This window comes from Salvia hispanica, chromosome 3 (genome assembly GCF_029641045.1).
Source record: "Salvia hispanica isolate PSC_SH4W2 chromosome 3, Shi_PSC_v1, whole genome shotgun sequence".
In the NCBI taxonomy this organism is placed as follows: Eukaryota; Viridiplantae; Streptophyta; class Magnoliopsida; order Lamiales; family Lamiaceae; genus Salvia; species Salvia hispanica.
The window spans coordinates 4657770-4683145 of NC_142694.1; the positions used below are offsets into that span (position 1 = coordinate 4657770).

Sequence of the window (25376 nt, forward strand, 5' to 3'; positions counted from 1 at the left end):
TTTTTATCACACACTATGTTTAGTCAATTAATGTGTTAAGAGTTATAATGAGTTTTTATATTTCTGAGACGCGTGTTTATTTGTGAGACACATGTATGAATATTTATGCACATTCTTCGTATATTCAGCATTTCAGCTAGTATGCATATAAATATAAATAAAATAAAATACTATTCACATAAAATATTCAAAGAATGTGGCTACAAAAGTTGAGGTCAAATGTGAAACCGGAAAGTCTAGTCTACAAGTTACGCAGAGCGACATGAAATTTCACATTAATAAATTTTACTGTATTTCTTTAATAACAAAAATTCAAGTAATTTTGAATAATCTATTGATATTAGATAGTGAATAGTGAATAGTATGATTGTCCATCTCATTCTTTTCATTTCCCTTTCCAAATATCCTTTTCGTGTTTGACTATAATTAAAATCCAACAAGCGTGCTAAGCTTTGCATCTTTGATGCAACTTTTATCTTCACACTTTTGAAATGCTTCCACCAACTCGATTTAGGAGGTGGGTATCTAGTTTGGTTAATTATAGTGTATTTTTTTATTTATAATTTTACGAAATACATGTCATAATGAATTAAATTTCGGTTCTGCAATTTTAGTTATGTACCGAACTATATTTGAACTCAACATGTTACTTTCCCTATAAGACGATGTCTAACTGCCCATGTGAACGGCAAACTGAACTCATAGACACTAATAAATTATTTATATTATACACTACGGGGGTGTTCGATTTGCAAGATTGTATCCCAGGATTAAATTAGTAGTGTGTTTGGTTCATGAGATTTAGTCCTCCAACTCAATCCTAGATGGATAATCATGGAATAATTAGTCATAGCTAATTAACCCCTATGACTAAAATAATCTCAACTCAATCCTAGATTATATCTTGATATCATTTTGTCTAGGAAACCGAACACCGCCTACTAGTACAAAATAAGCCCAAGGTTTGATCCATTTAAAATCAAAGGCATTCACACACTTTCACACTCAATGATTTACAAAATTTATGAGATTTTAATTGTTCCATCGTGGGATGTTGGGTTTCTTGTGCATGATTGAGCAACAAAATTTGGACATATAGTCTCCTCTATTTTGTCTTCATCATAGATAGGGTAGGATTTTTTTGGTTTATTGTTTCTAAATTCTAATCCACTTGCACTTATCAATTTTTTTGCCTTATATATATATAGATGACTTGGGATAATCTAAAATAAACACTAGTTAATACGGAAATGATTGATATATATTACCATACGAGTACCACTCAATAGCAACACTCTTGTTTAATGCACGTTTAGACGTATAATATTGTCTGTTTTGTTTGCATACGTTTGACTGATTAAGTAAACGACGGTGGATCTTCCACAATGTTCAAATGCAATCCTAATTCAAAAGAATCGAACAATGTTGACTAATTAAGATACAGATAAGCCATAAAATACTCATCATCCCTCTGTGATAAACTGATTTGGTATCTTGTTATATCTACGGCCCCACCCCTCACCCCCTCTCCTTTTCTTTCCCTCTCAACTCTCAACCGTGTTGTTGTTTTCCTCCAATTATTATTCACTAATTTATTTCTTACTTACTTCATACATATATATACATACATGTATATGTCAGTTTGAAGCCATATTCTCTGCCGCTCTTTTCTTTCTAATAAACACCAATGGCTGCCGACGCCGGAGAAAAAACCACCGCCGCCGCCACCGCTATTCCGGCCAATCACAAAGCATCCGATCCTACCGTTGTTGGCGGCGATGGAACTCCACCTGCAAATACTAAAACACACACCTCTCCAAATTCTATCCACCAGGTATGTAAATATGTGTTTATTTTACTTTTAATAAATATTCGATGATAATTATCATCAAAGAAATTGGTGCTCTGGAATAAATGCTAATTTGACCCTATGAGTTCTCTTTTCTAGAGTTATTATCTTTTACTACAATTTTTTAAGTATTGATTGATGCAGTTTATGTAAGAACGATAGTTAAGCATTTAAGGATACATTTGTTAAATAAGCTTAAAATTAACTAATTCATCATAATAAATAAAAAATTAACTTAAAGCCTCATTAGTTACATTGAAAAATAGGTGGATAGGGCCCTATATTTTGTGGCGGTTTGGCGTATTGGATTTTGCATCTTAATTATTTCTTGATTCTATATTTCTATCAAACCTTGGAAATGTGAAATTTTAACATATGGAGTTCATTTTAGCTCATTTTTCACCGTACATATATATATCAATTATCATATCATTGCATTAACAAGGTTGAGTTATCAACAAAATATAATTTAATACTAATAGTAAGGATATAGGATTTGGACATGGATGACTCTCTAAAGTAAAAAGAGTCAGATTTGATATGATTTTTCGAAGATTTCACTATTGCAACTTGTGGTTAACTACTCCTTTTTATTCATAAACTATAATTAAGTCCATGATTATGCCACCAAATTTTCCCATTTGTTGGTTTGTACTTGTAGACATACATAGATATGGGAAAAGAGAAGATTTTGTGATCTGAATTAATTAATAATTAATTATTGAACCAAACATGATAAGATTTAAATACTCCTTATTATAGCTAAATCACGTGGACATGTGATGTGTTGTTATCAATAATTTTATCACTCCCACGCTTACATGATTTGTGGGCTTCTATTCCTAGTTATGACACTCTGCCACTTAATTAGTGCTCAACTTTTTAAGGTCAAATGTAAGTAGAGCATTCCATAAAATTGTCTACTGCACCAAGCCACTAACACTACTTTACTATACAACAAATACGTCTACTTCCACTTGAGATCATGTGATTACCTCAATATTTTGAAGTAATCAATATATTTTGAAGACTAGGATGTATACAAGAGGTTAAAATTATACAACCCCCAAAAAATATCACACTCAATTTTTTTAAATATGTTTAACACTTTAAACAACATTTCTAAATGAATGTCTCGTTATCATCGAATCACACTAAATTGCGATTGAATGCAGAAAGCAAGGCACAGTGAGAGCACTCCAACCCCAACCGAAATGGGAGGAGCACACAACAACGGCGATTACGTAGGAATCAACGTAACACCTTCCCCTCCATCAAATCATCACAGCCACCGCAAAGTATCAATGCTACCCCTCATTTTCCTCATCTTCTACGAGGTATCAGGTGGCCCCTTCGGCATCGAAGACAGCGTCGGCGCCGCCGGCCCCCTTCTCGCCCTCGCCGGCTTCCTACTCTTCCCAATAATCTGGAGCATCCCTGAAGCTCTAATCACCGCCGAGATGGGCACAATGTTCCCCGAAAACGGCGGCTACGTCGTCTGGGTGTCCTCCGCTTTAGGCCCCTTTTGGGGCTTCCAGCAAGGCTGGATGAAGTGGCTCAGCGGCGTAATCGACAATGCCCTTTACCCTCTTTTGTTTCTTGATTATCTCAAATCAGGAATCCCTGCATTGGGCGGCGGTGTGCCTAGGGTTATGGCCGTCATTGCCTTGACAATTTTCCTCACCTACATTAATTACAGAGGCTTGACGATTGTGGGATGGGTTGCTGTGGTTCTTGGTGTTTTCTCTGTTCTTCCGTTTGTGGTGATGGGCTTGATTTCAATCCCTAAATTGGAGCCCAAGAGATGGCTGGTTGCTGATATCCACAATGTTGATTGGAATTTGTATCTGAATACTCTGTTTTGGAATCTCAACTATTGGGATTCGATAAGTACGCTTGCTGGTGAGGTCGAGAGCCCGAAAAGGAACCTTCCGAGGGCTCTGTTTTTCGCTCTGCTTCTCGTTGTCGTCGGTTATTTCTTTCCGTTGTTAACGAGCGCGGGAGCGATCCCGTTGGATCGGGAGCTGTGGACCGATGGGTATTTCTCGGATGTGGCTAAGATCATCGGTGGGGCGTGGCTGAGCTGGTGGATACAGGGGGCTGCAGCGGTGTCGAACATGGGGATGTTCGTGGCGGAGATGAGTGGGGACTCGTTCCAGCTGCTGGGGATGGCGGAGAGGGGGATGCTCCCGGAGGTGTTTGCTAGGAGGTCGCGGCACGGGACTCCCGTGGTGGGGATACTGTTCTCGGCTTCGGGGGTGGTTTTGCTGTCGTGGCTGAGCTTTCAGGAGATTGTGGCGGCGGAGAACTTCTTGTATTGCTTTGGGATGATACTGGAGTTTATAGCGTTTGTGAGGCTGAGGGTGGTGGCGCCGGGTGTGGTGCGGCCGTATAGGATCCCGGTGGGGACGTGGGGGGCTGCGGCCATGTGTGTGCCTCCAACCGCGTTGATATGTGTGGTGCTGGGGTTGTCGTCGCTCAAGGTGATGGGCGTGAGCCTTGTGGCGGTTGCGTTGGGGCTGGTGTTGCAGCCGTGTATCAAGCATTGTGAGAAGAAGAAATGGCTTAGATTTTCTACGAGTTCTAGTCTTCCGGATATTCATCGTGAGAATGAGACGTTGATCCAGTGAAGATTCATGATTTCCTAGTTTAGGTGAAACATCACGAGGAGTTTTGTACATGAAACATAATGGAGATTCTAATGAGAATATCTGTATTTGTCTGAAAGTTTTCAGTCATGTTATAACATCTAACTATCTTATAAGAATTGGCTTGGTATATTTCTTCATGTCTAGAAAATATCCCTTTTGATAAATAATTTCAAATTTCACAATAATTAAAGATCGTCGACCAATACCATCACATAACATAAAATATATACCCAAATAAAATTGAAAACAGAACCTCTAAGCAAAATTTTCTAATAGTACCTTAATTTAGCTATATGATTTAGACCTATACACATTTGTAAACTTAATAACAAGTCATGTTAGTAGTTTTGAAATCTCAACCGGACTAAATAGGCCTCTTTAAAAAATGAACAGCCCACATAAAATAATTTCAATTTAGCACACAAAAACAATATGCAAATAATGTGAGCAGCCCAATTGCATCTATTCACTTCTTCTATTTCTGAATCCTGATTTTCCTTTTTCTACCGTTATTCTTCTCCGATATTTGGTTATTCTTCTGATTCATGCTGCAATTATTCACTCGTGTCAGTTTCAAGTATCACCATCTTCTCGATTTGCCTCCTTCTAATCCCTCTCAATTCTCTCTCTCGCTCAATATCGCGTCTCCGGAAGGAAAGGCGCAGCTGGATGCCTCCACACCGTTCATCTTCTTATGCTCTCTACCTCAACTCAGCAATGAACAAGTCATTATTCCATTTGATCCGTAAGAATGCGAATTTTGTTAATAGGGATTCTGACTGGTAGAAGAATTGTGTTGCACTGAATTATACTTGTATTTTTAGTACTAGTATAAAATTAAATGGTTTTTTGGAGCCTAAATCTTAGTCTCCAGTTATATGCGTATTAACTGCAAGTTTTAGCAATATCCTATAGTTATAGAATACAGATATGTTGCTGCACTCTATTGCAATGAAAATGGTAATAAAACGTGCCACATTATTTGTTTGTGGAAGCCACTTGATCAATCAATCTTCTCTATTCCCACCACAGAGTACATGGATGTGTTTATTTTCTCAAATTGCATTGAATGTAAGCATATGATGTCATTCGGCAGATTTACCTAATGTATTGAACAAAATAATAGCTGTTGATCGATTGTTTTCTTTATTAGTAGTAACTATTGCTTCTAAGTTCAAGTGTTGTATAATATGTTGTTTGATATCTATTAAACCAGCTACTGAAAATCCGATCACTATAGGAGAAATGGTTATAGATAACATAGCACAGGAAAGACTCAAATTCTTTCAAAATCATATACTATTTTCCTTTACTGTAGCAGATTCTTAGTAAGTTGGCCATAAGCATAGATTTTAATATGCATTAGTTTCCCATGATTAGGGCAATATGATAACTTTTTGACAGCTACTAGGTTTGCGATACGTGTCATTTTCGCCCCACTACCATTTTCCTCAAATGTGTGCTTACACTTTAATGTGCCTAAAAGAACAGTTCATCATCAGTGTTTAGTTCACATAACTCCTCATTATATGGGTAATAACATTACCTCTTCAACTTCTAGTTTTCTTACACGTGCCAGGTCTGCTGTGCGATCATATTCCTTAAAATGCAAGCATCATGCATTGTGAATACAAAATCAACCCATGGCATGGATAATATTAAAACATCTTTGTGTACTAATTTCACAACATGCATCAGTTCAGCTGCATGATCATTTTCCACAAAGTGGCCAGCAGCTGGATTGGTTGATGGCGTTAGCTACTTAACAACGACAATGCTTTTATTCTTGTGGCCTAGGTTTACCTATTGAACTGCATTAATAATAATTGTTACAATGAGGCAATCATTTTGCATTGTCTACTTTTCTCTATGATTTTTATGGGAGTTTACTTTTGTAAGTCCCATGGTTAGGCTCTTTTAATATATATACTATATACAGAAGAACTAAACTATATACTTTTATTTTAGAGCACATGATTTTGTTGTTGGTGGATAATGACTAGGGTGTTTATTTAAATCAATAATCATATACATTTATTTGTAGTTGATGAGACTGATGGTTCACTTGGAACTTGATAGGGATAAATTTTATGGACACAACTTTTCAAGCCTAAATGTTGTTTCTTCATACATAATTTACCTTTACTCTAATCTATCTATGGATTTTATAAATATGAAAGAGGTGGTATATACAAAGGAAATGCTGCTTTTTACAATTTACATGACGATTAGTTTTGAGCATCCGTCATAGTAAATGCTGAGTCTGTGTTCTTGCTCAATTGATTGATATATGTCTGCAGATTTATACAATTAGAAATGAATTTTACAGTAGCTTCAGATCTCTATGTACTTTTGTTTTTCTTTAGTGGTGATCATGGGATCTAACTGTAGTTTACTGTATTGTCTATTATATATTGGATCACCTACAGAAAAATCAGATAACATCGATTTGTTGAGCTTGATACACATGCAAAGCTGTTGACATTGGTCATTTGTTCTAACTTTTGTATTCTGTTTCAGATATTCATTTCGGAAGTACTCGTTTCCTCTCTTTTCTTTGCTTTGTTCTGCTAGGTATCCTGCAATTTACGTTAAATCACATGGATCTTGGCAAAAGGAATGAAGCGAAAGTGCGAAACCTCAAATGCAAGCATTTTCCTGACGTGGAAAGAGAACATCACAAGTTTTGAGATTTTTCCTGTTGGCGGAATCAGACTTCATTCAATGCAGAAAGAAGGTTAGTTATCTGTTTACTGGCAGAATTGGATGTTATAAACAAATATAGATGATATTTTTGGTAGCTCCACAGTTCTCTCTCTTTCTCCCTTTCTTTTAAAAAATAATTAATTTAAAATTTTTTCCTTGCTATGATATATGTTTCGTTGCATGGGGGTTACTCGTTAGTGTGTGGTTCATGTCAAGAAAATTTTCTTTTGATGTGATTTAAGCTCCTTCTAGGACCCTCGCCTGCAATTTTGTATTTCTATCCAAATTTGGAAGTTGATCATGAAACTAAGATGGGGTGTGTATAGGCAAAGAAATGAGAGAAGACAATAAATGCATCACTAGGCTAGGGTTGGATCATGGTTGGTTCGAGCAATTTTGAAATTGATAGTAGGGCTGGTGTCTGGGTGACACTGGTTAAGTGTAAGGATTTGACATTTTAGGAAGTAAGGGCTTATCATCAACTATCAATATGTAGTCAGTGGCAGGCTGGCATTTCTATATGTTTTTATTGTTTCCTTCCGGAAAATTCTCTTCGTTCTATTTTATCTAAACTATAACAGTAGTTTTAACCTCTAGATTTGTTAAGTCTTATTAATTGACCTTCCATAAATTGAGCTATAATCGTTTCTTCTTTGAACTCTAAGTTTACATGGAAATTTTGGCTGCAGGATCAGTTGAATTATATTATAACTATAATGCACCTGAAAGAACAGTTATACAATCATGGATTAAGTATCTTAGTACCTCAACTGATAGTTTTATGATACTCTTCACTTTTGATGTATGATCATTTTCCTTAAATTGGAAACATACAGCAGTGGTGTGCTATAAGAGAAAATAGTGTGACACGTGTCAGGTTTGACGCATTTTCCACAAATTCGAGCAGCTGGTGTTTGGGTGACACTGGTTAAAAATTGAGCAATATTATTTCTTTTTGTGGCCTCTAGTTTTACAATACGTGTCAGTTCTGCCGCAGGATCCCAGTTGATCATATATTACTTAAATGGATCTATAAAGGAAGGTGTTAACCGGTAGCTTATGATGTATGGATATTTTCCCTAAAAAGTAATCATCCTGCATTGGTGCAGCTATAAAAGGAAAGCACCCTGTCGCATTTGTATTCCGTGACCACATGACGTAAGAGTTGACATTTTTCGAAGTAGGCCTTATATATACATGTTCATGGAAGCCAGGAAGAGCTAAATCTAATTTTGTATAATCATTACTATGGTTTAGCTGTTTCTCCCGGAAAATTCGCCCCTTTATATACGTAAGCTAAAAGAGCAGTTTTAACCTGTAGCATTTAATAAGCCTTGTTAAGTAACCGCCCATAAATCGAGCAACATTATTTCTTTATTGACCACTAGTTTTATAATAGGTGTCAGTTTTACCACAGGAACAGTTGATCAACATTATTACTTTAATTCACCTCAAAGAGAAGTGTTGAACGACGGTAGCTTAGCATGCATGGATCACATACTATTAGTACCTCTTCAACTGCTAGTTGTATGACACGTTTCAGTTCTGACGTATGATCATTTTACTTGAGTTGAAGCATCCTGCATTCGTGCAGGTATAAGAAGATAGCAAACCATGTCATGAGTAATATTATTATTTGTGCCGCATTATACTACTTGTTTCATGACACGTGTCACTTTTTCCGCATTTTTCACGAAATGCTAGCATCTGGATTGGTTGATGGCTATAGCTGGTTAATACATCACTGCTATTATTATTGCTAGGCTGACACATGTGGTTTCAACTGTTTTAGGTTTGCGTTGTTTAGTTTTCTTGTGGCTTTTATAGCAGTATCACATTTACTCTCTTATACTATAGGACATTGTTCATAAGAATTACATGTCTAATGAGGCAACCACAGGATACCTTATGGTTTAAGTTGAAAATACATGTATTGAATTTTTATATGGGAGCTTGAAATATTACTTATCTAAGTAGTTGACTTCTGAATGAGGTGGTACATACGTATGATTTATTATTTGGAGCTTCAGCCTTAGTGTATAGTTCGCTAATTTTGTTATACCATGGAGCTTCTGCATTATATGTATTCCTCAAATTATGGAGTTCTTGAGGCTGTGTTCTTTCTTAGTTCATTGAAACTTAACTTGATTTACATGAGGGCTTGTTGGGACTGATTCCAGCATATACTTGCACATTGCACTAGGCATTTTTAAAATATTTTTTTATGGAAACAAGAGGAAGATCTTTTCTGATGCTAGATATGGATCATGAATGATTCATGATACTCAATTATACACCAATATCACAATATTTGCTTTTAGTGGTCAATCATTTATCAGCATTCTACATTTGCCTGGTTCTAAAAGGATTTGGCCTTGACAAACAATAATGAGGAGATAACTATTGACTCTAAAAAGTTTGACAGCCATTGCAATATGAGGTGGTGAGAGAGATTACAGGTACACTATAGTTCCAGTATATATTTTTCTTCATTTTTGTTGGCTCTTAGCATCATAGTGAAGCCAATTTTTCAGTTTGGTGATGTTGTTCTACTTCACTCAAAATTCTGATAATTTGATTTCTAGGAGTAAAAAAATTTGATGGGTGGGAGGCTTAAGCCCCCGTTGCTCTCTTAGCTGCTCCGCCACTGTTTGATGGATATAATAATTTTGACCTCGTTTGAACTTTCCATACTTCAAATACTCAATCTTATATATTGTCAATCTAATCGATAACCTAGAGTAAAGCTGCTTAACTGCATTAAGTACTAGTACTATTTATCTTTTGTGTAAGGGCTACTAGTATTTATAACTTAGACATACCGATGTTCTTACAAGTACTTGATGTTTCATTCTGTTACTATGAAGCTCAATGTCTATAATTTGCAAAATGGCGCCATTGTTTCAGTTTGTGATGCATCAGTGCTGTCTAGCTTTATCTTCCATCTCTCTTTTATCTTTATATTTACAATGTTTAGACTACTTTGCTATTTTTCTCTTTTTTTGCAGCATTCTTACAAGCAAGAGCCTGGCTTTCACGGTTGATTTTCTTTGCTTTGGGTGATGCCTTGTATTAGGATCGATGGTATCTCTACGCGGTAATGCTTATGCAGTGCTGTGTTTTTGTAGTAGTAACTTTTTTTTGGGGTTAGGTAGGCTCCACAGTTATTGTTGAGAATTTCTTGTAATATTGTCAATGAAATATTATATTCTAGATATTCTTTTTTATCTCTATGGACTGTAAAGAACCGAATGGATAAACTAAAAATAAATCTGATGATTTTCCGTCACCTATCTATAAACAAGGATGGTTTTATAGAGATGCAAATTGTATTAAATGGTACTAATATACGATTAGAATATATATTTATAAGCAGGTGTCTCAATGTAAATGTAGAAACCCCAATAATCATACTTTGTCCTCTTTTTTTTATAAGATCTTACAACACGAATAAAAATTTTCAAACTAAATTAAAGCAGTTAAATGTATGATTTACATAGTGAATTGCAAAATTTTCATTCACAACAAAACCATGTCTTTTTTTTTTCCTTTCTAGTATGATTGTTCCATTTATTCACAAATGCATAATTCTTAAATACTCGGGATCTTCAATAGTGAGAAAAATGAAATAATTAAATCTTTATTAGATTCTTGGTTTATAGTGTAGAGTAAAAATGTAAGAAAGGGTTGAAAATCCACCTGACAGTGACACTCTACAATTTCCTATGCACCTTCTTTTTTCACTGAAACAATTGTAACGACCACTCACCTTGCGCTGACGTCATCCGCCGCTAATTTAAGAACAAACCCTAGAGAGAATGATCTTGTGCAGCAGGCCCACCATAGGTGATTGGTCCGCCGAAAACCTCCTTTGGCGCCCGCACTCAGAATTCAAAACCACTATCAGTATCACTGCCAGAGCCGATGTTGACGTACGTACGAGGACACGTGGCGCGACTGGAGACAAGGCCGGTCAGTGCGGGCAGCTGCCCCGTGACGTGGATATGGCTACAAATGGCGGGAGGCCACTCAACACGTAGCACTACGCCTTCTCTGCAGTTCGACACTTGAACGCTGCTTTCCCCCTTTTCTCTCTCCTCAGACCTAATTCCGCCTTAATTACACCCTAATCGCCTCACATGGGTTTTGTTTGCACGTGTAAGGTTGGTTGCCTCACTCCCTCTATATAAATGCGCCTCTGCCTCTGCAAACACATCTCAAACACTCACTCAAACAATGGCCGACGTCGCTGGCTCTCAGGCCTTCTACAACAAGTCCGTCGACAGCGCCGCCGCCCGCAGGAGGCGTAGGAACCAGCTCCGGAGGAAGAGGAGGAGCTCCGAGGAGGGGCCGACGGACCAGGAGGAGGAGGAAGAGGACGACGAGGGGCGGGATCTGGCCCCGGGGGCAGAGGCCGCCGCGTTGGAGAGGAAGCTTGTTCCTGTGCCTGTTCCTGTCCCCGGGGCCTTGGCCGTTGCCGGCCGCCAGCGCCAGATGGAGGACGCCGCCACTGTGTGGATGGACCTTTGCTCCCCGCTCATCTCCGGCGGCCTCCCCGTGCACTACTTTGGGGTTTACGACGGCCATGGTGGAGACCATGTACTCCGTCTGACCACTTAAAATTATGAACTTTTTAATTTAATTTTTTTTTTAATCTTTTTATTTTACCAATTGTACATTAAAATTAGTTTTAAAAAAAAATTAAACTGATTTCCAATTTTAATTTAATTTGTGCCCTAATTTACGAATTTCGAGATTTGATTTGTTTCGGGTGCAGTTCTCTATAATGTGCAGGCAGAGGATGCATGAGATCTTCAAGGAGGAGCTGATGGGAGAGGCTGGGTACCCACCTCCGGCGCCGGCGCCGCCGGGGTTTGCAGTGAATGAGGACATGCTGAAGGAGGCATGGAAGGAGTTGATAAGGCGCGTTTTCAAGAGGACTGAGAAGTTGGCGCTGGATACATGCAGCTGCGGAAGCCAGGCCTTCCGATGCAGCTGCGACCGCGACGCCATCTCCTACTCGGGCACCACCGCCGTCTCGGTGCTCATCACCGAGCACCACATCGTGGTGGGGCACTGCGGAGACTCACGCGCCGTCCTCTACAGCGCCCGCCACATCATCCCCCTCTCCTACGACCACAAGGTATCATCCATTCTTTCCGTCCCATAAAATTAGTCAACTTCTATTTTTTACAAAGTTCTTCTCGATAAATTTAATTTTTCATTAATAATAAAAAAAAAATTCTTTTTTTTTTATCATACTTTATCAATTTTAAATTAAAAATTATATTTTGGTGAAATTCGCAAGAAAAAACATTTCTTTCTTGCATATATTCTTGCAATTTGCTTTTTGACAACGAAACGTGCTCTAAATTGTAACAACGAGTAGTTGACAGTCAATAGTCAGACGAAATTTTTCAAAAATGAGACACTCTAATTAATTGTACCTAAATAGTTAAGTAATTCATACCATTTTTTTCTCAAAAATGGGAAAGTAAATTTATTGCTAAATGCCAAATGTGTTTGCAGCCATGGAGGCCTGATGAAAGGGCAAGGATTCAAGCCAGCGGTGGACAGGTTGTCACCACTGATACTGAAAGAGTTGAAGGAGTTTTAGCAATGTCTCGAGCAATAGGTATATCAATATATTTCAATTAATCATAATTTTTGATGTATTTAATTGAATTTATTATACTAATTTTTAATTGAACAGGAGATGTGTTTCTGAAGCCATCTGTGATATCTGAGCCAGACATGTCCATCACAAAAAGGAACCATGAAGAAGATGAATTTGTGATAGTGGCAAGTGATGGGCTGTGGGACGTGGTCCCGATGCCGATTGCCGGGCGAGTGGTGCACCAGTGTCTGAGTGAGCCGCCCGGAGGTGGCCCTCGCGTGTCTGAGTACGAAATTAATACCAATAATGGAGCGCTGCTCACTTCCCGGGGCGCGTGTGCAGCGGCTGTGCTCACGCGCCTCGCCTTGGGTAGGAATAGCATCGACAACATCGCCGTCGTGGTGATTGATCTCCAGGGGATGGGTGTGGGTGATAAGCCCTAGCTAGATGCTCATTAGTTATGCTAAGGGGAATAATTTGTTAAACTATGAGTTAAGTTGGTATTGCTTAACATATGCTAATATTTAAGTCGTTTTTATTAATCATGAAGGTACTAATTTTCAATTTAGTCTATGTTGTTGATCTACAAATTTTTGTGGTCTTTGGAATAGTTTGCTATATATATTGATATGCATTTCAAAGTTGTGTGTAATGTCTCTTTGAGTAAATGATTTTGAAGATTAACAAACCATATATTGCTTTGAAGTTTTCATTTGGGGAAACCCTATATCATAGTTTTACACTACCATTTTGAAGAAAAAACTAAACCCTTGATTTGCTTGTAAATGTTGAATTGGGAAAACCCTAATGGCTACCTGAAATTTTGAAGCAGGAATTCACTTCTTATATTTTCAGGAATAATCAATAAGGTTTTGTGCTTTAATAGAACTATTTAATCTTGAAATAACTTGATTGCGACAAGATGGGGCAGATCTTTCATATTGGAAAATTGGGGAATTCAATTGGTCTAAAGTAAAATATAAGCCAATGTAACGAATTAGCCACATTGATTTGCTCAATCTCCTTAAACCTTATGCAAAATCAATCTTGTTGCTTTTCAGCAAGAGATAGTGACTGCTCTGATATGTTCATAACTCAGTTTAAGAGGATTATTTCAATTTTCAAACAACCGTTGAACATTCCTTTTATGTTCAATCTCTACCTAATACACGTGTATTAATATTTTTGTGAACTTCAAATGTCAAAAAATCTAATTTGGTGTCGCTTTGACAAATATATGGCCATCCATGTACTATATATGCGCCAATATATTCTAATTAAATGCATAAATTAAACTAAATAATTTAGTTTTTGGTTGTACAAAATTTGGTCACATAGATTTATTATTTTTTATAATCATTTCATTATACATATTTTTACTTTGAATATGTGAATAAAATAAATATCACTTATCCCTTCTAATTAAACCTCCAATAAAATCAACCACAGACAACCGCCGTGTCTTAAAACCCCCTTAATATGTGTTACTGTGTGGTTCTTGTACAAGTAGACAAGAATTTGAAGAACAGTATATATTAATTTGATTTGCTCTATTTTCTATAATATAGCCAATTCAAGAACACAAACATGGTTCTAATTATTTCAATTTGAATTTCTTGAGCCTCCCATGAGCGAAAATAGCTAAACTGGACAAAACATTTGATTTCATTGTTACAGATGTTATTGGTTTTCTTATAATGTCGTCTATCCTTGGTCTGATCACTACAGATTTCAGAGGAATGTATGAATGATAACTCAAAAGTGTGTCCCCTCAAATCAATTTTGGCATTTATATTAAGTACAACCACAAGAATATTGATTCTTTTGATCAATTCCTTTTCTATTGTACAATGTAATAAGGATTTATATACATCCTTTCTATTATGACACAATTTATGATAGTAATTTTATGTGCAAAATGAACCGACATTTAGTATAAACAACCCAATTATAAGTAAGTTGGTAATATTTTTGTAATTACAAGGTTTTTCTAGGAAAAAAATTTCTTTAATATTTTTAGCTATGAATGAAAAATGGCTAACGACGAAATACAATTTAGTTGGTAAGATGACTTGGATTTGCTAAATTTAGTTGGTTAGACGATTCTCTTCTAACAAATCCGAGTCATCTAAAATGTACGTGAATGTGGATATGTGTGAGTTGTAATTCAAGGAAGTCAAAAGAACTCCTTTTAGACATGTATAGAAAATGACATTTTTTGTCATATTGAACATTAAATTTTAGAATTTTAAATGATGTATAGCCAATTAAAGAACACAAATTTCTCTAAAATGGTTATAATTATTTCAATTAGATTTTCTTGAGTTTCCATGAGCGAAAATAAGTAGATTGGACAAAATATTTAATTTCAACAGATGTTTTGGCTGTCTATAAGACAGCCAAAAAAGGAGTGTTCCCCTCAAATCAATCTGGCTTTTATGATTAAGTAAAACCTCACGAATGTGGGATTCTTTTGAGATAACATGTCAATTCCTTTTCAGTGTAAAATGAAATAATGAATATATATACATCCTTTCTATTAGCACACTATTTGTGATACTAATTTGACGTGCAAAATTAATTAACTGCAATTTGGTAATAAACAAACCAAGTTGAATTAAGTTCATGTTTTTGTATTACAAAGTGTTTCTAAGAAAATGATTTTAGCTAGGGAGGAAAGGGGGCTGATGACTAAACATATTTTAGTTGGTAAGATATTTCTCCTAGATATTTCTCCTCTAACAATTATGTTGAGAGATCATAGTCATCTAATGTGCGCGAACGGAGATATATGTCAGCTGTAATTCAAGGAAGACAAAATAAACTTCATTTAGACGTATATAGAAAATTAGATTTTTGTCGTATCATACATTAAATTTTAGAATTTCAAAATAGTAATTTGGTTGTATCGCTCTGCATGAAACAAATCTTGGTGTATAAGATCCATGTGAATTGAAGTGGCTAATGATGCAATACATAGGATATTTATTGAGAGAAAAATCGAAGGCAGTTAGGGATGCCTGAATTTTGGGTTATTGAAAAGTTAAATAACAAAAGGCATTGGGATGCCGAATTTCAAACATAAATTAATAAGATTTGTATGGTAAATTAAACGAAATAATGTTGTCCATATATGAGATGAGGCCATGTGCTTTGAATTTTGGGTATAGATTTCTTCAAAATGTTTTTTGAAATTTCATTTGTTTTTCGAGTAAAATATTATCATCACACAAATTACATAATGTCCTTGTTAAAATAAAGGCTAATTATAACAGCTTGTTTATGAAAGTATTTAAATTCTTCTTATCTATCATACATCTACGTATATGAATTCATCTACAATTTTAAATTTTTCTTTATTTAATAGTAGTAAACTTTAATTCACGTTTCTTGTTTTGGACTGGGGAAAGGGGAGCAGGTCTGATCTTCACCCCTCTCTTAAAGACATATTGCTATATAAGCACGTTGTTTGAACTTTTAAAGAAATTTAAAAGGTTGATTAATAGTTCACTTACTTATAACTCGGTGTTTTGACCCATAAATTATATTAAAATTATTGTAACTTAACTAAGTTAGTATATTCTTTACGTTACTGGATTAATATATAAATTATATGATTCCAAAAATATCTTCTATCAAAATTAATAATACAAACCATGCCAGAATATTCTATACAAAAAATCTACATATGTTTTTGTTTAAATAATTTTCAAGAGCCAAAAAAGGAGTATAAAGCACTAAGGGCGAAACATGATATTTTCAGTGTGCGGCTTAATTTTCTAATCAGACTGATTTAAAAAAAAAAACAAATACTCGTAACTCAGACACCCTTCAAGTGGGCCATATTTCGAGAACCTTCAGTCCTTAACAATTACTGGGCCCATATTCCAGCCCATTGTGTTTATATTCTCAACTAACTGCAACCAACTCACTTTAGCTACCCCTATCCATTAATAGGAGAGGAAAAGAATATGTTCATCATTATTTTCATATATCAAATATTTGATTAGCGATTTTAATACAACATATCCTCCAATTTACCAACTTCTTATCCTTTTTTAATATGCCTTGAAAATTGATAACATATTCGTAATTTAAGAATGACATGTAGTAAAATAATGAATTTGAGTTAACGCAGTAATCCAAGTAATGAATAAATCAGTACAATAAATAGTTAAATTTTTCAATGATTACATTGGCTTAACATGAAAAAAGAGATATCATACTTTATGGTAGGACAATCAAATACTGCTACGACTATATATCTCATCCACAAATTCTTCATGTCACTTTTTTCACAATCGAATTTCACAACTGGAATACAAAATAATGTCTCGAATAAATTGCAAAAGAAAATTAATCCAAAATGGGGGCCCAATTAGACGGTCACCTCTCATCCCCATCCCAATAATTTTTCATCTTGGGCCCAGTGGGCCCATCCTCCCCGAATAACTCCGCCGGCAGCGCCTTCACCACCTTATCCAACTGCCCCTTCACACTCGCCGGCACCAACTTCTCCAGCCTCTTCACTTCCTCCACGCTGTCGTGACTCCTCGTGGGCCCCCACTTCCTGTAGTAGTTCAGCCACAACGGCTCCTCCACCCCCTCCGCCGCCACCACCTTGAACCTCGCCGCCGTGTCCATCACCATCGCGCTCCTCGCCGTGTCGTTCCTTATCCCCGCACTCCCCCCTCCCTGCATCACCACCCCCGCCGCCGCATACGTCGCGTGCCCGTTCAGCGACGCGTACCCCACAAACCTGTTCCCTCCGCCGCTGAATTCGAGCTGCGACGCCTCCACCCACCGCCCGCCGCTGTGCTCCGCGAAGTAAACCCTCCGTAAAATCCCATCGAAATTGCTGATCCTCAGCGTCACGTGCTCCCAGTCCCCCACGTGCGCGCCGATCTTCCCCAATGGGATTCTATCAACTATCCCCACCTTCGCCGTCGCCGGCCCGTTAAACGGGTAGAATATCCACACCTGGATATCCGTACCCGACCCGCCCAGAACCGGTTTCACGTGGACATAAGCCTCCGCGCTTTCCAAATTCCCTTTCTTCACTTCACTGGCTCGTACTGGCTCCACCGGAAGGTCGAGCCAGTACGACCCGTCGTTCGAACCTCCCCGCGGGAGGTTCGAACCATCCGGTTCGACACGAACTGGATTCGACTCCTCCCCTTTCTTGTACAGCAAGGCACCGTTGCTAAAATACCAATTCACCGAAGAAGGAAGGTAGATTTCATCGGGATGGAAGTATATGAACGGCGCATACGATCGAAACACAGCTTCAATCTGTGCTAGATTAGGCATGGCGGATAGAATTGAGGTCTTGTTGAGTAAACAAGATAATCCAACTTCATTGCTTTGGACTGTAAACGTGCCTGCGCTGACTGACTTAGCATTGCTCCCTCTTGTCTTCGGCCTTAACCCATACACGTTGAAATCCCCATTGGCGTTTCCCCAAATCAGGCTTTCCGTCTCTGCCTCGTCGGTGAAGTCGGACCGGACGCATCGGATTTTATCCAGAGGCGGCTTCTCCGATGAGGCAGTGACGACGAGGCCGACGGCTCTGAAGCCGTCGGGCGGGGTCGGGAGCCAGAAGTAGGCTGGTTCGGAATGAATGAGAGTGTAATCAGTGGGTTGCTTCAGAATTTGACCTGATTGGTCTGTTGCGTCTGTTTTGGCCACCAACACCCAACCGAAAAGTGGTTGGTTGTTGGGCTGAGCGTAGCAGCCAAGCATGGAGAAGCCATCTGGTATGTTGGAAGGTTCCAGAAAGGTCGCGCCTAATTCTCCGGGGGCGGTCCAGATTTTGTCGAACGACGTGACTTGCCGGAGTTGAAGGCCGCCGAGATCGATCTCGCCGGTGGCAAAACCGCCACCGGGTGGAAGAGTGGGCGGCGGAGAAGGGAATTTGAAGAGGGTGTCGATTGGGAGAGCAGCCCGGGCGGCAGCGGTGGCGGCTTTGTTTGAGGAGGAGGTGCCGGTGGAGGGGAGACAGTTGCCCATGGCGATTATGTGAAAAAGAGGGAGAGTTTGGAGAGGTTGATGATGCTTTATTATACTACTACAAGAGTCATATTCGAAGCATTATTGTTAAGTAAGAGTGAAAGCTGTCGTGTTGAGAAATGATGATGATCAAGTCGGCACTGGTCCCTACCTCTCCAAGGCTCCAAGTATTTCTGTTGTACAAGTGTTTTTAGAAATTGATAATGATTTTTCATCTGCCGCAAATATGACTCGAGCTTCTAATTTATTAGACGGAGGCAAATGAATCAATAAATATTTTATCCTTATTTTTGACGTCCAAGTTTATTTTAAGATCGCCACTTATTGTAAATTTTGATTCGAACTTCCAACCTATTAAATCGACGAAAAACATGTTCTCAGTTCAGTTTCGGTTGCAGGTTGTTGATCTCTTGCATTGTCCTCCTGGTATGGAGAAATGAAACAAAAAAACAGTAAATGAAGATGTGATTTGATTTGATTGTTGTTTAGATTAATCTCTAATTAATGCATATGACACAAGCTTTGTTGTAACGTTGAGGGAAAAGACGAAAAGTAGATTCTGTTGGCCACACATATAATCCATAAGCTAGGAGAAAAGTCAAGACTGTCGGTGGTGTATCGTTGAAGTATTGTTAACAATTTCTTTCGATTTTTTTTTTTTGTATTAGTATTACGTTATGGAGAGAAAAAGGTAATGCGTTTATATTTCGAAAAGCCCTCAGACGTATAAATGATGAACAAATGATAAGTAGTATTCGATAAAAAGATCTTGAAGATGGATTTAAGTGTTAATTACGCAAAGCATCGAGGTATGTCTGAGAAGTGATATTGACTATTGAGAGATTTCCACGCGACTAATTAAGTTAAAAATAACACGAATAATTAAGAATCTGATGTGGCTAAAAGAAGTTACGCAAACCCCATAGAGAAGTACGCAGTTACGGTTATAATTACCATATTCAATGCACTATAATGAGTTCGTTGCCATCAAAACATCTAATTTCGCTGCAATTTCAGTTTGTCTTGCAAAGAAGGCAAGAAAAAAACTGTTAGTATAACAAATTGTAGCTTACAATAAGCTAACAGTACATTATTATCTTAAACTATAATAAGTTCAAGATGAAAGAGTTATATACTATATTCTATATTTCTATTTTATCATAACTCTATGCTTCATCGCCACTCCAGTTTTTTTTGACCTTGGGTCCCGTGGGCCCATCCATCCCATAAACTTCATCAATCACCTTCACCAATTTATCCAATTCTTTCTTCAACGGTCCCGGCAGAAACTTCCTCACCTTCCTCACTTCCGCAGCCGTATCATACTCCTTCGTGGGCCCCCACTTGCTCTGATAACTCAGCCACGCTGGCTCCGCCACGGCCTCCGCCTCCCCCTCGGACGCCACCAGCACGAACCTCGCCCCTGTATCCACCACCTTGTTGCTCTTGGCCCAATCATTCCTTATCCCGATCCCGTCCCCGGGCCCCTGCAGATACAGCCCCGGCTCGTTATTCGCAGCGTGCCCGTTCTTCGAAGAATACCATGCGAACCTATTCCCGCTTTCAAACTGCAGCTCAGAAGCATTAACCCATTTCCCCCCACTGTGTTGGGAGAAATACACTCTGTCAAGAACCCCATCCACGTTTCTCACTCTCAGTGTCACGTGCTCCCAGTCGCTCACATGCTCGCCGATTTTCCCAAGCGACACTCTCTTAATAAACTTTATTTTCGCAGTCGCGTGACCGTTGAAAGGATAAAACATCCACACCTGAACAGTGGCGGACGCAAATAAAAATGTTAATAAAGGATAAATTAATTTTATAATTTTCTAAGCATTAATTTCATAAATACTAACACATTTTTTTTTAATAATTTATACTCTATCTATCCACTAAAATAGTCTTATGGGTAGACGACACGAGTTTTCAAATAAAAGTGATAAAGTAAGAGAAAATTAGAAATTTTGGATAAAGTATGAAAGAAAAAATGAAAAAATGGGTAAAGTATGAGAGAGAATAAGAAAAGATAGATTAAATATTTTAATGAAATTTTTTATTTTCAAATGAGACTATTATTTAAGGATATATTAAAATGAAAAAATTGAATCATTTTAAATATTTGAGAGAAAAAATTTATTGGTAACATCTTTAGTGGTTCCACCCACACACCTAAATACATATGCGGACACAAATGAGACTATTTTATTGTTTTTTCCTTTTGTAATTTTTTTAAAAATTATATCGATTTTATGTAACTTTATTATAAAATGGCCCATATAGTTGATGATTTCTGTGTCAGCCCTTGCCTGAATATCTGTGAATGTCCCATTCTCAACGCCCGGTTTGAAGTGGACGTACGCCTCCGCGCTTGCTATATCCCCATGGCTAACCCTATCCCGGCTTCCCTTGTCGGCCGGGAGGTCAATCCAGTACGAGCCGTCCGGATCATCTCCCTTAGGGAGGTTGGCCCCATCTGGCTCGATCTGGAGAGGCTTCGACTCCTCCCCCTTCTTGTAAAGTAAGGCGCCGTTGCTGAAGAACCAATTAACCGATGAGGGGAGGTATCCTTCGTCGGGATGGAGATAAAGATAGGGAGCGTAGGCTCGGAACAAGTCTTCCATTTCGGTTCGGGTGAGCGGCGTGTTGATTGGATTGGAAGCTGCTCCCCTCAGTAATAGCAACACATATGTAAGAAGAAACATCGACAATTTACTCATCTTGCAAGATGAAGAGCTGCAAAGAAATGAATCCTTTGACATGATCATCCTACCTCAAAAATTGTCTACCTTTTTCTGTTTAATAGCCAACCCCATTAACTCTTATATTTATATCTTTGATAATTAGAGGAGTTATGATTGTGAAATTCGGTTTCATTGATTCCAGATTATAAAAGCAATTGTGGAACTCCTGTATTTAATTCGTCACAATCTCCTCTTCTCGTCAAACATTATAAATTATAAAGATCTGAAGATTGTGAAAAAAAGTCAAAAGTGAAGTTAGCTATATATTTCAGTCAACGCACTTACTTACTGGAAAAAATAACAAGATACACTTAATAATTACATCAGATGGGACATGATAGAAAATAAAATTTAGCTATACATTTGACAAAAAAAAAAAAAAAGCAAGTGTATCAGTTTAATGCGTATTCATAATAAAACTTAATATTGCAATCAAATTTGCTATATAAATCTTCTGAATAATTTAAAGAAATCGTAATCAGAGAAATATTATAAGTACAAAAAAAATCATAATAATATATAAATAGTTACATTGCATCTTAGTATCAAAAAAATATTGCGTACAATTTTTGTAAGACTATTAATTTTTAATAAAATTTAGTACCGACTTAATAAAATTTCTGAGTTCCTGCGGCAGCGGATCTATTTAACGTTTAAGATTTGTGAAACTGTTCATTAATCGTAGCATTATAGTCATTTAATATGGTTATGTTAACCGTTTCTACTTCTCTAGGGTTTGCGAAACTTCTTCTAGCCACGTCACATTATTAATTATTCTTTTTATGTTTAACTTAGTCGCTATTGAATTTTATATTTTTTATAAAATCGGGTAATTCAAAATAATAGTTTAACGTTCAATACGATGGGCTGGCTATATAATTAATTTAATACTACTGCTCTTGTAAGAGAATTTAAGCAGTGTAATCAGTAATGAGTGAAAAATATTGTACTAAGACATCATTAATTTGTAATTTGCTCCTCTCTATATCTGATTCTATCTCTCTATCTATATTTCTGTTTATATACTACTCCTATCTCGTTATCTCTATCTCCATCTCTATCTCTCTTTGACTATCTACAATTTCCGTTCATTTCTCTTCCATCTTTTATATAAAAGCACAATTAAGTAATTAACAGCACCCTCTTCAATGGAATGGCATCGGCTGAGCCCGTCATTGTTTAGATTTCATAATTGAAACTTCTCATTTCGTTGTTTAAATAACGGTTAATGCACAAAATTGTTCATTTGCTAATTTTTTGGTTTATAAAAATGTTTTTGATAGAATGTTTATCAGGATTATCATATTGATAATATTTTTGCGATTTTTCATAAAATGCTTCTTTGCTGCTAACACGTCATCCTTTTAATTTGTATCGTATAAAAAAGTAACCGCTACAGATTTATCTTTGTCTTGCAAACACGGGTCGGCAAGAGAGAGGGTTTGACACCAATGATTTTGTTAATTACATTAAACAAGAAAATTTCAATTTGTTGAATAAAATCATACATCTCAATTCTCATTCATTATAAATCTGTTAGCCATAGAATTATTTTAGTAAATATATATGATTACGAAAATTGTATTTTTTCCTTGTTTTAATGAATTATATTAATTGATCCCTTTTGTTACTGTAGACTTACCTCATAAGAATCGAAATCTCAGATGTTCCATATTTCACGAGTACATTAACTAGTTCGGACCAAATAACTACAGCAGGATATTGAACTAATAAGAAAATTTATGTATGTAATTATTACACATTCTATATATTAGCTACTCCGCCAAGAATATGTAGTACTATTATTTTTAACACGCATTTTTTAAGAAAATAATTAGCAGATGTGTTCTACTTGATACTCTCTAGAGTAAAATGTAGTAGTAGTTTTTAATAAATAAGTATTTGAAATACTGTAAAATCGAAACTCGAATATAAGGTCATGTTCTAAAAAACAAATTAAAAGTATTTTTTTATAAGTAGCAAGTTTACATTAAGTTAGTACTAGTATTAATTATCTATAGTACAACTAGTATCATAATGGATCTAAGATAAAGAAGTTATCTTATCCTATGCTTCATTGCCACTCCAATTATCTTTTACCTTGGGTCCCGTGGGCCCATCCGTCCCATAAACTTCATCAATCACCTTCACCATTTTATCCAACGCTTTCTTTAATTTTCCCAGCAGAAACTTCCTCACCTTCCTCACTTCTGCAGCCGTATCATACTGCTTCGTGGGCCCCCACTTGCTCTGATAACTCAACCACGGCGGCTCCACCACGGCCTCTGCCTCCCCCTCTGATGCCACCACCACGAACCTTGCCCTCGTGTCCACCACCTTGTTGCTCTTGGCCCAATCATTCCTTATCCCGACCCCATTCCCGGGCCCCTGCAGATACAGCCCCGGCTCATTGTTCCCAGCGTGCCCGTTCCTCGAAGAATACCATGCGAACCTATTCCCGCTTTCAAACTGCAGCAGAGAAGCATCAACCCATTTCCCCCCGCTGTGTTGGGAGAAATATACTCGATCTAGAACTCCATCCACGTTCCTTACTCTCAGCGTCACGTGCTCCCAATCGCTCACGTGCTCGCCGACTTTCCCCAGCGACACTCTCTTAAAAAACAATATTTTCGCAGTCGCGTGGCCGTTGAATGGATAAAACATCCACACCTGAATAGCGGCGGATGCAGATAAAAATATTAGTAAAATATTAATTTTATAGTAATTTGAGTAGGATAAAAACATTTTTCTAAAATTTACTCATTACATCCATATATGCTTAATTGAACACGAGTTTACCCATACATGTTTTAAGAAATGTACTGAAAATTATGTGTAAAAAGTTAGGAAAATGGTATATCCAATACCAAAGGTCCAAAGGTAGTAAAAGTGAATGAGAATTAATTATGGACGGACAAAAAATGAAAGTTATGTTAATTAATCATGGACGGAGGGGGAGTTAAGTTAAAAGAAAAAAGTTAAATAGTAACGGCTTAAGCCCCTAGAGAGTCCTTAGTGGTTCCCCATGGACCTGAATATCTGTGAACGTCCCGTTCTCAACGCCCGGTTTGAAGTGGACATACGCCTCTGCACTCGCTATATCCCCCTGGCTAACCCTATCCTGGCCTCCCTTGTCGGCCGGGAGGTCAATCCAGTACGAGCCATCCGGATCACCTCCCATAGGGAGGTTCGCGCCATCTGGCTCGATCCGGACCGGCCTCGACTCCTCCCCTTTCTTATACAGCAATGCGCCATTGCTGAAAAACCAATCCACCGAAGACGGGAGGTATTCTTCATCAGGGTGGAGATAAAGATACGGAGCGTAGGCGCGGAACAAGTCTTCCATTTGGGTTCGAGTTAGCGGCGAGTTGATTGGGAGAGGATTGGAAGCTGCCCCCCTCAATAATAGCAACACATATGCAACAAGAAACATTGACAATGCACATTTCTTGGTCGGATTAAACCTTAATCCTCCTTCGGTAGAAGATGAAGAGCAAAGAAATGAATCCTTTGACATGATCATCCTACCTCAAAAATTGTCTACGTTTTTGTTTACTTACCAACCTCATTAACTTTAGTATTAATTATATCTTTGATACTAAGTAGAGGAGTTATGATTGTGAAATTCGGTTTCATTGACTCCAGATTATAAATCTATTAAGGAACTCCTACTATTTAATTCGCCCCAAAATTGCAATCAATCTCCTCTCCTTAAACTTTTAAGAAGATCTGAAGATGTGATTATGAACTTAGCCTATTTTAGTATTTTAGTCAACGCACTTATTGTATGAATCGTGATTTTG

At 37.5% G+C, this 25376-nt stretch overlaps 2 protein-coding genes and 3 pseudogenes across 2 annotated transcripts; 2 read left to right on the plus strand and 3 right to left on the minus strand.

Moving 5' to 3' along the window:
- The first annotated feature begins 1617 nt into the window (after window positions 1–1617).
- Window positions 1618–4576, plus strand: LOC125210484 (putative polyamine transporter At1g31830). Its single transcript, XM_048110033.2, has 2 exons — window positions 1618–1834; window positions 3025–4576. Exons 1-2 carry the CDS (start codon window positions 1688–1690, stop codon window positions 4477–4479), a joined length of 1602 nt encoding a protein of 533 aa, XP_047965990.1. The 5' UTR covers window positions 1618–1687; the 3' UTR covers window positions 4480–4576.
- A 6692-nt stretch (window positions 4577–11268) lies between these two features.
- LOC125216114 (putative protein phosphatase 2C 75) lies at window positions 11269–13413 on the plus strand. Its single transcript, XM_048117740.2, has 4 exons — window positions 11269–11805; window positions 11984–12349; window positions 12736–12841; window positions 12920–13413. The coding sequence occupies exons 1-4, from the start codon at window positions 11443–11445 to the stop codon at window positions 13264–13266; spliced, it is 1182 nt and encodes a 393-aa protein (XP_047973697.1). The 5' UTR covers window positions 11269–11442; the 3' UTR covers window positions 13267–13413.
- Window positions 13414–16994: 3581 nt separating this feature from the next.
- On the minus strand, window positions 16995–18989 carry LOC125211997 (hypothetical protein At1g04090 pseudogene; annotated as a pseudogene).
- Window positions 18990–19869: 880 nt separating this feature from the next.
- LOC125215357 (hypothetical protein At1g04090 pseudogene) lies at window positions 19870–21453 on the minus strand (annotated as a pseudogene).
- Window positions 21454–23640: 2187 nt separating this feature from the next.
- Window positions 23641–25096, minus strand: LOC125215364 (hypothetical protein At1g04090 pseudogene; annotated as a pseudogene).
- Between the last annotated feature and the right edge of the window lie 280 nt (window positions 25097–25376).